This window comes from Lissotriton vulgaris, chromosome 6 (assembly GCF_964263255.1).
Source record: "Lissotriton vulgaris chromosome 6, aLisVul1.2, whole genome shotgun sequence".
In the NCBI taxonomy this organism is placed as follows: Eukaryota; Metazoa; Chordata; class Amphibia; order Caudata; family Salamandridae; genus Lissotriton; species Lissotriton vulgaris.
Window position 1 is genome coordinate 772,544,441 of NC_141694.1, and position 13,488 is coordinate 772,557,928.

The 13,488-nt window shown below is 41.7% G+C and overlaps 1 protein-coding gene across 2 annotated transcripts in view; it reads left to right on the forward strand.

Moving 5' to 3' along the window:
• LOC147707963 (amine sulfotransferase-like) overlaps window positions 1-13,488 on the forward strand; it is a 576,176-nt gene that overhangs the window by 104,144 nt on the left and 458,544 nt on the right. For both annotated transcript variants that reach the window (XM_086926766.1, XM_086926767.1), the window contains exon 2: window positions 5,535-5,585. In XM_086926766.1, coding sequence (XP_086782892.1) covers window positions 5,558-5,585 — 28 coding nt within the window. In that variant the 5' untranslated portion in view covers window positions 5,535-5,557. The remainder of the gene's footprint in view (window positions 1-5,534; window positions 5,586-13,488) is intronic.

Here is a 13,488-nt window from a genome sequence, read left to right on the forward strand (position 1 = left end):
TGCACCTATCCCTAGTGCTGCCTTATTCAGTCTTATTGGTGCCGCGGATCGGAGATTCTATGCCCCCTAAATCTCCAAGGACAACCAATTGTCCCAACTTTCAATTTGAATCAATATTGATCAAGCACACAAATTTCTTTTTCATAAAATACCTGCAATAGTAACCACAGTTAGTAAATCACAGTAGTGAAGCATTCAGTAGCAGAATCAATGATGTTATTTTTGAAGTTCAATCTTTATTTAATCTTCATAAAGCACTGTAGCCAACGCGCTTCGTCCTCCACGGACTTCTTCAGGGCAAATAAAGAAAGCTCTTCTTACAATGTAAATGTAGGAATCTATTCTTCCGTCCAGTCCAATTAATACTGGGTATCTTCAAGGAAATCTCCCCTACTTCTTCATGTGTTTTTATTCTCATTGAATGAAGGGCACTGTATTTTCAATATCAAAGTCACTCAGGTAAGGTAGCCCGGTATAGTTGAAATTTTAAGGGTGGATTGCGGCCGGCTCCATCGCGTGGCGTCTTTCGTTGTAGCGTATTCCTTGAAGATACACAGATGCACAGATGAGACTTGAATCCGGACTCCAAAGAGATGAGCTGGCACGCAAAGGATCATATATAAAAAGCTGGCACAAATTAAGCAAGGGAGAATCGAATACGCTAAATGCTCTCCTGTGGAAGGAGCTACAAACCAAAGATACCTGCCCTGCAAGGCTTTATTTGGAGGCTGCCTTCAACCAATTGGGGCTACGACAGCTATGGGAACTCCCAGGGGCCCCAGCAGGCTTCAAAAAAGCATTAAACAAGACCATCAGGAAAGACTCTCTCTTGCAGGATAAAGTGTCCCTGGTAGAGCGTGCACATGGCTGGCTTACAATACAATCCTACAGTAAACCCTTGCCTCAAGGATACCTCCAGATTGGCTTCTCAAAAAAAACAAAAGAGACATTTTTGAAGTTGCGCCTAGGGCTGCAACCTTCGGCAAATCATCTATCCCCTTGGTTACGGGCCCAGACACCAGTAAAGTGACGTCTTTGCGGCGGAGGTGAAGAAAACATGGTGCATCTGATAACCATTTGCAGGGAACTATTACAAGATCGACAGGTCCTCCTGAGACTGCTCTTTAACAGAAAACGGATTTGGACAAGCGGTGTTGACATGCTTTAGTGGCAATGATATCCAATTGAGCTGCCGGATGGTAAAATTCTTAGCAGCGACCGAAGCTCGACTTAAAAACAAATAGAACCTCACTGAGACAGGAGTACGGATGCAGAGGAGAACACACTTCCATGACCTATTTATAGAAAAGCTCCTGAATATCCCAGCGAAGAAAAAGGAAGAAAGCATTGGCATTTGGAACTTTTTGACCAAGACACTATATCTGAAGGGGCAATGATCGCGATTTTAAAATCACTCTGTTAATGAATATTTCTTGGTATCACATGTTTTAAACTTTTGATGGTTCGAAACTACGATAGCTTAAGATCATGCGGTGGGTTATCTCATGTTGCCCCCCTGCACCAAAGGTTTTAATAACTAGTCTGGCGGAAAGGGAGATCGAGCAAGATTAATTTACCCCGGGGGGGGGGGCTAACCTTAGCTTCTTTACAACAACTGTCAATGCCCTTGCTTGTAATAAGCCTTTTTTTTTATTTTTTAGCACAAACTTAAATCATACCCTTGTAACCTCACATATATAGATCTGGCTAATTGCTCTCAAGACCAGAACAGCCTCATATGTGCACTGAGCAACAAAATAGTTCCAACGGCCCCCTGGTCACCTTATTAAGGCTTTTAATAATCTGTACGAATGGTACTCTATTCCCATCCAAACATCCCTTGTAGTAGAACGGGCTCTGACAAGGGAATTTCTGGGCTACCCTTTATGTTTATCTGAGGCTCAGAAATTATTAACCGCATGTTTTATAGTTTTTAGCTTGTATTCTGAACAAATAGCCTTTTTAGCGTTGAACTATTAATGTAATTTGTTGTTCTCTCTTTTTTTTAAGCTTGAAACTGCGTAAAAATGGAAATTGTTTGTTATGGTTTTAATTAACTGTACAATAAAGTTTGCTTACTTGTGTGCCATGCAAATAGTTTTGAAGTTGGCCCACTCGAAAATTGGAAGCCAATAAAGTTTAATGATGGCTTGGGGTGTCGAGTTGAATTTGGGAATTTTTAAATCTGGTGAGCTGCAGCATTTTGGAAAGTCTGGCGTTTGCTCAAAAGTCGTTGTGTTGGATACCTACGTATAAGCATTGCAATCATAAATCCTAAAAAATGTTGATACTCTTTCTGTATAAAAGGAAAAATATTCCTCAAAATTCTCAGCAAGGAAAAAGCAGAACGAAGTTACCTGGTTTATTTGGTCTGTGAATAAAAGTTGTGTATCAAAGAGCACACCTAGGTTTTTGGCTTTAGTAACTGGGCAGGGGAGTGGACCAAGATTATGAGGTCACCAGGAGGCTGACCAAAAGAATGTACCCCTCTGGGATGGCAATTCTTAAGTCAGAGTACGAAGTACATTCAGCCCATGTTTCTGTGCCAAAATTATGTCTGGGGAGTGTTGGTCCACAAACTCGCAAAACACATATTTGTTTTTTATGAGTGAGTGAGTATTAAGGAGAATGCACAATAGTGAGTCAGAAGGTGGGTTAGAGGTTGATTGTCTAGTACACGCCTCTATAAGGGAGACGCTGTTAGGCATACATATAAAATTGCATTCTTCACAGATGAAACAGTCAGATTTAAGGGGTTCGCAGCGATAGTTCCTACCTCGGCTACCCAGTTCCAGTAGCAATTCCCTTGAATAGTTTTTAGATGGCGAACTGGTCAGGGGTCCTGGCGTGGTTGTGGCCTGGATGGGAGCAGATTGGCTTGCCTTTAAATGCCAGCGGCGCATCCGCTGCGCCTTGGCGGAACACCCGCTGTGCGTTGGCGTCGCATCCACTGTTCATCAGCCCATGCTGAAAATATATGCAAAATGCGAGGTGGAGCAGATAGACCACAATGGTTTAAGATGATGGCCTCTGCGGTGTGGCTGCGCCAGAAGATGGAAACCCTCTACTTCCTACGCACAATCAGCGATGCTGCGGCAGACCAGGGAGCTTAAGCACAATGCACTAAATAACAATGCAGGCCTGATGAGTGTTTGATGGAAAACAGATGAGATAATGAGAAACAGTGAATTAAAAAGTTTAACAGTTATGCAAGAGGTGCAATTTAAAAAACAATCAGACAAGCTTGTGAGAGCTTACAAACATATGCGAAGCAAATATCAAGTATGATACAGGAATGGCCACTCTCCATCCTGTCTGTTGCTGCGCCTTGGTGTCAGGCTGACAATTTATGCTAAATGTGAGGTGGAGTAGCTATACCGCAACCATCCAAATATGGCAGTCACTGCTGTGTAGCTTCATCAGAAGAGAGAAACCCTCGACTCCCTCTGCGCATTCAATGATGCTCTGGTGGACCAGGGAGCTCAGGGACAATGCTCAAAATAATTATTGTGGTCCAACCAGTGCGGTGGCAAAACAGATGAGATAACGAGTGAAGGAGCTGGGTTCCATGTTCTAGATCTCCTCTGGAACCTCAGGTTGATGGTACTTTCTGTCAGCATGAAAGCGTGGATTGGAGAGAAATCATTGGCAAGTCAAACATTTCAGTTCCAATTTAGCATGACCCCTAGGAATCACAGACTCCCAGTTAAGTTTAGTTAGTTTATTACAAAGCCAAAAACAGCTAGATGTACAGGCACCCTTAAAATGAGGGTGTAGAAATACATCAGAACTAATACAAAGCCAAATCTACAGATGACGTTAAGGAGGTGCAGCATGCACAGGATGATCAGTTCAAGAATAAGGATACAAAAAATAATTGAGCGAACATCGGAATTCCCCTTCATTGGAAGTTTGTGGGTAGAAAGCATTAATCTGTCCCTACAGTACCACTAGCGTGACATCCATACATAGCATTTCCTAAGGCAAGATTCATTAACGTTTCAGTGTGTGAAGCCTTCCCCAACACATTAGATGGTCAAGTAGCATACAGTTACAGAGCTCATTCTAAGATGCTTTCTATCTCTCTCTGCAAGGCAGAAGTCCCCGGACACTTTCCCTAACTTCGATAAATTAATAACACAAGTAGTATACCAAGATGCATTCCAGTATCCCAATATTCAGTCAAGCCACCTCCTCGTAAGTGATTTTCCATTAGGAAGGTCCAGGCCGTGGCGAGATGACCTTAATTCCCAGGTTTGCTCCGATGAGAAAGTACAACAGTTCTCCATTATCAGTTTCAGTTCTCAATGTATCCTCTTCTCCCTGACCTAACTCCTAAAACAAAGACAACATTCTAGCTAACAAGGGTGAATTTTTCACCTGCAACAGAAAAGTGAGAAAGAACAAACCCATCATGCACATGAAATTCAACTATAAATATACTGTGAGAGCTTCCAGGGAAAATGCATTTCAGGCCTACAAAATCAGCTAACATAAAAAATAGCACACAGGCCTCACAAAATTACACATAAATAGATGCTTTTTACTGAGCATTTCTAAATTAACACGTTACATAAGCACATCAAATACGTGAACAATTGTCAGCAGCATACACAATTTCTGCACGTTAATATTTTCACCTAAACACATATGAATTTCAACGCTAATTTCTTCAGGTTTATATGAAGATATCTCTAATACCGCACAATTCACGTTATTACAGTTCACGTTCTACTGCCCCAAGTTAATACGACAAATGATTATATGTGGGTACAAACTATTTGTGATTATGATGTACCCCAACAAAAGAAAAGTGACATTTGTGCTACATCATGAGCAACTGTGAGTTTAAAAGTTTAAAAGTTATGCAGGTGGTGCAATTTAAAAAAACGGTTAGACAAGCATGAGCACGCTTACAAACATATGCGAACCAAATAGCAAAAATACTCTCAGTAAGGCCGATCTTCGACCTGCCTGTCGCTATTGGTTACAGTTGCTTTCTGTTGTGAGCAATAAGACATGTTGTGCAAAGACATACATGTTATCAGTAGCTATTATGACTTCACATATAGGCCATACAAATGAGCAGGGCATGTCAAGTGTGTGATTATTTTCTTTATATTAAGGCACTTGTTTATAACTTTGTTCGTATTTGTTTTTCTTAAGATTGGTAGGAATTTTTAGTAGGCTCTAAGTATTATTTATTTAAACATTTAAGGCCCTGCGTGGGAAGATCACATTTCTAGTGTTTACTGTTTTTAGGTGGCACGCATTTTAATTTGTTGGTATCAACTGCAGTAGATTTGTGTTCCCACTTTTTTTGGTGCATAACAGAGTACCCAGGGAAGTAATCTAGAATTTCCAACCTGTTAATCAAAATTGATTTTGGTGATGTGAATTAAGGTACTATCTTTTGGCCTCACAGTGGTTATGTAGGAGGTGTTTGTGTACATGGAAATACATATTTGTAAGTTTGGTTAGACGTGTATTTACCTTGCTGCTACTGACACAAAACACAAATCCTTTTTTCACAGATTAATACGTTTTCACACTGCGAATGATGTCGGCCACAACTAACGATCCAGGTGAGTTGGTTTATTTTGATTGCACTACGTGTATATCGTCAAGTCATGCGTGATATTCTGTGTTGTCTAGTGGATGAGGAGGTGCATACTTTTGCTAGTTTACCTACTCACAACTGGCTAATTTCATTGTTTCATTAGTTTTGTTTTTTAACAATAACATCACTTGAACTGCTGTTTTCAGTGAATTTCTAAGGTTTTATTATTGAGCTTTTGTAACTGAAACTAACAGTAACGTCAAAGTACATAAGCAGATGTATAAACTGCTTGTTTTACAGTTGCTGAGTGTGGGCAGGGGCCATGACTTCCAAGAGACGTATTCTCTAGTGGAGGGGGCCATGATGCTCCTTCCTCTCTGTTAATATTGATAGAAAATAGCAAACAGTGTGGTTCCCATGGCACATGTCCTCTACTGGGAAAATAAATTGTAGTATGACTTTTGTGCTCTAGTAATACATTTGCAAATGGGTGTTTATTAGTACAGTTGCTCTAAATAACATGTTATTGGACAACATTTGTTTTCACTACTATGCGTACACATATGCAAAACATCTGTACAAATAAAGTAAATGGCCTAATCTCTTGTAATAATGTATTATAAGTGACTAGCGGGAGCCTAAGCAGTGCTTGGGCCACGTTCCAACTTCTGTGAAGAAATGCATGCAGTCTGAACAACCTGAAAGAATTCCCAGGGTGGATCCCTCTGAGAAAATAAAATCACTTCATTCACAGACAAATGGTAGAGAAACATAGGGGGCATATTACCAAGGAATAGCGATAATTATCGCTATTGCTTGGTTAGAGACAAAAATTTACAGCTGAGCTGCGGCGATTTTTATCGCAGATAAACTTTGGTATTACCAAGGTTTATCGCAAATGTGATAAAAATCGCCGCAATGCATGAATATCGCTGAAAAGTCAGCGATATTCATGCATTACCGAGCTAATGCTCTTAGCCATGTTATCCACCTCCCATTGGATAACATGGCTAAGAACTGCTCAGGGCAGGTGTTAGCTTTTGGAGATATTCGCTCTTAGCGCGAATATCTCCAAAAGTTGATAATAGGAGATAGCGATGTTAGCGACTGGTTCCAGTCGCTAACATCTTGGCACGCCCACTTTGCATGTCATTAGTGATAAATATCACTGACATGCAAAGTGGGGCCAAGATGGTCGCTATCTCCTACTAGCTGTCACTAACTGGTGTTAGCGACAGCTAGGTAATAGGGAGATAATTTTATCTCCGCTTTCTTGGCTTTTAAAGCCAAAAAAGCAGAGATAAACCCCCTTGATAATATGCCCCATATTTATTTGCTCCTCTACCTTTAACTCATGCGAGAAATAGTTTTTGGTTCTTGGATGAGCCGGTGGTGTTAAATCCTAGAGGCTGCCTAAAGCATAGCTGGTAAAAGGCTCCATGTCATATGCCACACCATGAGCTTCACCTGCCTTTATAGCTTTCAGAAGATTACGTTGCATTTCGGGACATGTAATTTACTTTCAAAATTGAAAATCCCAGCATGCTGTGGGCTAAAAAGGCAGGTCCAGCAAATTAAATCACAGATAACATCAGGCTACTCGTTTGCAATGTAATGTTTTTTAAGATGGAGGGGGATTAAAATGCCAAATGATGTCACATATTATATGTATAAATTCCCCTTTTACTTTACACTACTTTACATTATTACGATATTGCAGATCACCTTGGGGTTTGTGACCAGTGAAGGCACTATGGATATTTTGGTTTGAGAAATCTTCACAAAACTTTCCAAAACAAAGCTTTCCTATGCAATTTTGATGGGATTTTTGAACAGCGAGACAGTCAAAAAGGGCTACAGGGTATTACATCAAATTGAACAGAAAGCTAGATCTTTACCAAGAAAGTATACTTTTTGTGATATGGTGTAAATCCATTTAGTCGTTTTTAAGAAATCAAGGTTTAAAATATTTAAATATCAGAATGGTTGGGTTGGCTGGAGGCTGGCGAAAGTCGAACAATCATGCAACTTCAAATAATAGAGCAAAATGATTAGCTGAGATTGACACTTTCTCCTTTGCCAACAGTGCTTCTGCAGGAGTGAAAAGCTCCTGTGAGTCCTGCAAGACCCGCTTAAGCTTGTGCACTGACTGGCTGGCCGTACCACAAAGAGAAATATTGCAGCATCTATTTTAGGACACAGGAACTTAGGGGCATATTTATGAGCCTCTTTGCTTTGGTCTTACACTACACAAAGCAGTGCAAGACTGATGCAAATGTTAAATGAATTTATGAAGCCATGCAAGGTCACCTTGTGTGGCTTCATAAATCATGAGTAATGCAATGCAGAGCAAATTGCTGTTTTGCATGACTTTGCATCAGTGAGGTGCTTCCATTGGTGTTGCGTTAATTAATTTTAATGCATTCCCAAATTTAGAAGAACAGGTCAACCTGGGAATGCACCAAAAGGATACACCTCCCAGGAGAGGCATAACAAGGAGAAATATCTTTATTTCTCCTAGTTTTGTCCTCTCTCCATGTGTGCTGTATTCTGTAGCACACACAGAAAGAAGAAAAAGCCTCTGAAGATTGTTTTAATGCAAGAAGGTGCCCCTTCCTGCATAAAAAAAAGTCTGCCTACAACACAGGTACCCTCGCACTATCATGCAAGGGTGCCTGTGTTGGCAAAAGCTGCCAAAATGGGTCCAGCTCAAGGCGAAAGGACCGGGATGTGCTGTATTGTATAGATAAGGACGTCCTTGTGGAAAACTATGCCTCCTGTTACTTCCAGTAAGTCGCACACGGCAGGATAGCTGATAGGGTGTCGGAGGACAGGCTCCCTTTCTCCACCACTGTGCAAATGTGCCTTTTGGTGTACTACTAGTAGGGGAATGAAGTCCCCTTGGCTTTTGAGGGTCCTTGGGGGCCTACTACCCATCTAGCTACCTCCAGTAAGTCCCACACAGTGGGTCTACTGAGAGGTGTTCGTTGGCCACGCCCCTTTTCTCCACCACTTTGCAAATATGCCTCCTGGTGTGCTACTAGTTGGGGGATAAATTCCCCTTGGCTCTTGAGGGTCGTTGAGGGCCAACTTCCCCTCTTGTTACCCACAGTAAGACCCACACACCTGGAGTGCTGAGAGGTCATCAAAGGCCACTCCCCCTTTCTCCACTGCTTTGCAAAAGCGCCTCTTGGGGCACTACTGGTTGGGGAAGAAGTCCACTTTAGTCCTGAAGTCCTCCTCAGTAATTTAAAAAAAATACTTCACATTTCAGTTCAACTGCTTTGCTAAAAATTATAGGGTGATCCGTCAAGCATGAGACCAAGAAAAGAGGAGGGCCCAAAACGCGTCTTCCCCATGTCATGCCTATGAGAATGTTACATTTTTTTAAATTGACTACAGCCGGAACCGCTGAACGGCATTACACCAAATTTGGCAGAAAGCTAGATGTTGTTCCAGAAGGCGTGCTTCTTGTGACTTATTGTAAATCCGTAGTAAACAATGGAGAGTAAGGGTTTTATTTGGGGTTGTACTCCTCCCCGTACCCTAGGGTCATATATTTTAAGAATGGGAAAAATGTGGGAATTCGCGGTATGCGAATTCGTGCGAAAGCGAATTCGCGGTCCGCATAATCTGGGAATTTGCAGACTTTTTTTGGGTGTTCACGGGGCGCTTTGTGTGTTCGCGGGGGGGGGTTTCAGCGCGTCAACCGCAAAGTTACCCATGCGGTCGTATGTGGACGCGGCTATCTTGTTTTCAGTGTTCGCGTTGCCTATTTCCGTTTCCAGGTGCTAGTTGCATGCTCGCGTTGGGCATTTCCTACGTGCGGGGCACAATTATGTCATTGCATCCGTTTTTGCGTGTTCGCGGGGGAAATATCGCCCGAACTTACCCACGTGGTCCTCAATGGGCGCGGCCATCTTGTTTTTCATTCATTGCTATGGTTCTGGGCATGCTTTTTCTATCCTGCTTTAATCTTTGCAATCTTTTGTTTGTTTGAACTTTTTTTTTCTTTTTTACTCATTATCTATCCCTCTCTTTTTCTACATCTATATCTTGTGTTTTTTTCTACTTTTAGTTACTTTAAAACTACTTTTTTTAACTTGTTTCTTTTATTTACTTTTTCCCTATTCTCTTTCCTATTTATTTCCATTCCTTTCCAGGACCATGGCAAAGGGAGCCGGGAAGAACAAGGGGAAGGGTCCCGCACCCGGTACCCGGCTCCCTTGCAGGCGATTAAGGGGGGAGGATGCATTGGCCAGGGAGATTTTCAGCGAGGGTGGAGGTGGCCGCACTTATCTTTTATGTTCAGCGCCGCCTCCCAAAGACGGTAGCAGCAGGCGGCGGCCCGGTGCTGGGTATGGCCTCCGGGACCATCGCCAGCTCTGGGATAAGGTGTGCCGGGCCATGTTTAGGGAGTCGAGGGTCCGGCACACCAACCATCAGGCGACGCACCAGTGGGCAGACCTCCTTGACCGGGAGCAGGACCTGCTCGACATGCTAGGCGTGGTGATCCCTGGGCTTGGTGAGTAGCTATTTAATAAATACTTTGTTTTCTTCTGCTCTGTGTCACTATATTGCTAATATATGTTTTTCCCGAAGAGTAAGAATGCTGCCGATTCAATTACATTGCAGGTAAATTAATGTTTATAGCTTCTGTAATTGCAGGTGCTCGCCTGCTCAGTTGCGTTGCTACTATGCTTACTTGTTTGCAACTTTGTGCTCATTTGGCCTGATTATGTATGAGTGTAGTACTTTACAGAACTGCGTAATGCTAGAGAGACTAGAGACTCAAGTCTAGTCCTTCCTTTGTACTCCTGCTGCCACTAAGAAGAAGAGATAGTGGTGGATTGATAGGTTGAGTATATTATGACTTGTTATTAGTAGTAGGACATTTTTCAGTGGTCTGCAATCATGATGACGGACTGTGTCTGTCACATCGCGTGCTGCTGAGTGCTGGCAGTCGTAGTAGAACCTTTTTGTTGTTGGTTTAGTTAGTGATTTACATAACTTTCCAAGTAGACAGTCTGTGAATCCAGCAATACTGTACTATCCTCCTAGTTGACCAGATCAGATAGGTCAATACATGTAGTGCAATTGTTGGTAATTTGTTTCCCCAAGATAATTTTAGATTGTGGTCAAAGAAATCTAATATAAAAAAAAAATCATCCATGTTTGTGTTTATTTCATGATCATCAGCATTAAACTTCTCTAACTTTTACAGCACCTATTCATTCCAAACTGTTTCCTAATTCTATTTTTTACAAAATAGTCTTTGATCTTCTTGTAGACTGTGTCTACATTCTTATCCTGCCACTACTATCACTCTCTGTGCTATTACTATTTACTATTATTATGATTCGGTCTGTGTAGGTAGCTAAGCTTGCCCAGTCGGCAAACGGTGTGAAACAAAACTCTGATCCAGCAATAGCTTGAGGCACTGAGTGCAGTCCTCTGGGTTGCCCTTGCTGTCTATTCCAGTCTTCTTAATGTAAGTGCTTTGACAATTTCCAACCACAAAATGTCAATGTATCCACCAAGAATAAGCTATTAGTAGGCTTTTTTGATTTGATAGGAGCACATACCATACCACTAGTGTTTCAGGGACTATTCTGCACATACAGAAGTATAGACAAGAGAAATAGGACATTGTTGATGATAGGTGCAGTTCGACTTTCCACACCTCAGTCCGAACAGAAGTTGAACTCCCAATCCCCTGATCGACTATCTAGTGTGTCTGACCAATGATTATACGACCCAGAAGAACAGAAGAAGGCTACAGCCGAGTTCTGACCTATCAGAGTCACGGAAGCATGCCTTCAAAGTGCAGTAGTGCAAACCCTTCCACTCAGTCACTCGTGAACAAAAACCACACCGTGTTTTTTAGTTTTAAAGTTTTATTTTCAAATAAGAAATAAAAAAACTATTTCTTTAATTGTAATAGCGCAGTATTCCGATCGAGCAGTGGTGATAGATGACGTTAAAGTTTAAACACCCTTTCCTAGAATCAATATACTTCAACTTAACACATCTAATTATTAGAGCAACTGTGCGGGAGCCCTCACCGAGTTTGAACTTCAAGTACTGGTGGTGATGAGGAGTAGGTGGTGAATTGAAAAGCTCTTTTTGGCAGAAGGGCAATGGAATCTTCTGTCTGTAATTAGAAAAATGGTGCACGTTTAAAAAGCAAGCATTCATCAGTTGTGCCAAAAAGTGTAGCATGTAATGGCAAAGCATATAAAAGGTTAACACCCTCCCCAAAACCGTCACTTTTTTTCATTCCCAATAATTAAAAATTGTTTATGTATTAACATTTTCTTCCATTTTGAGACGAAATAGGGGGTGGTGTATTGCATCTAAAAATATGACATGTTTTTTCTAGGCGTCACAACGTCGGATGCGGCATATACTACCACCACCACCAGTGCCGGGGCCAGCAGCGCGGAGGTGTCCACTCCAGGGGGTGATGCGGCGGCACCACAAGTGCCACCAGGAGGAGCTGTGGGGGATGGCTCAGCAGCGGCGGACGGTGGTAAGTTATTATACTCCTTACTTATTGACATTTTAGAGTAGGCCCGCAGAGGAGTGTAGGATGTACTGTACAGTAGACAGTACACTAGTACAAGTACACTGTACTGTTAAGAACAGTTACTAATTTAGAACTACATTTTTGCCAATCACGGAGAAGACAGTCACCCTTACCTTAGCAATAGCATTAGCGGCAGTAGTTCTTGAGTAAGCAATGGCCCCCTTTTTTTTACTTCTACTCAGCTTGGAAACTTTTATTGTGAAGCCAAGTCATATCAGATAAACTTGAGGGATGTGATGAACAAACAGGGAAAGAACGGTGAAAGGAAGGACGAGCGAATCGTAACATTTATGACTGTAACGAATGATACGTGTTTTTGAATGCAGGCAGAGGTGGCTGATAGGAAGGAATCAGATGCATGGCTGCTTGAAGCAATGATGGTTGGAGGAGAAAGAAAAGATGACTGCCTGTGTGGGTGAATCAGAAAATGCATGTGTGGTGTGCATTGCAATATATCATTTGGGTGAAACTCAAATACAAGTCTAGACGGTGGCTTACCAAATAAAATAAAAAGGGTGTTAGTTGGTTGTTGAGAAAAAGTAAAGTTGGTACAGTTGAGACATTTAGAAGCATGATAGACGTTTACTTTGGAAGCCTGGATGGTATCTTCTTCCTCATAGATAGCAGAGGTGAATGTAGAGCAGACGCTCAGTGAATGAAGATTGTTACTTTGAACAGCTTGTCCGTGCCAGAGTAGCAAAGCAGAGGAAATCCAAATACTAGAAGTTGTGATTGTTCAGAAATACTCCCTTGACTAACAGTAAAGTACTTTACTTTGCAAGCACAGCATATACTGTGTATGTATTGTATAGTTCACATTATATCAAGTCAAGTCCCTTCCTTGGGCAATTATGGGTACCACACTCACTCCCTATTTTAATCATTTTCTTTCAGCATGGCTGGACTATCGAGTGTTGTTCACTCAATCTATCAAAACAAAGCACCTAAAGTCACCCATCATATAAGTAAAGATCATGTGATCGGCTGGATATATGATCAGAAATAAATAATCTTCATTTTCCTTTTGTAGTAGTGAAAGCCCGGGGGCAGTGCGAAATATAAATTACATTGAGCAGTAGCCCTTGATGTAACCGAGTATGGCCAGTGCCACCCCTATAGAAAAGTAAGAGCTTCCCTATCCCCACCTGCATGTACTGCTTAAAGTAATGCGAGTCTGCGTCATCATGGCTTCTGTCTTTTTTTCTTGTGTGCAAGCTGACTGAGCTGGCATTATTCTGGCTACCACAAGTTCACGTACAAGTAATTTCTTTCATAAAACAAGAGAAAAAAAGAAGAAGACTGGTGCACTCTCTGACTCTCTGACTATGTAGTGAGTCCA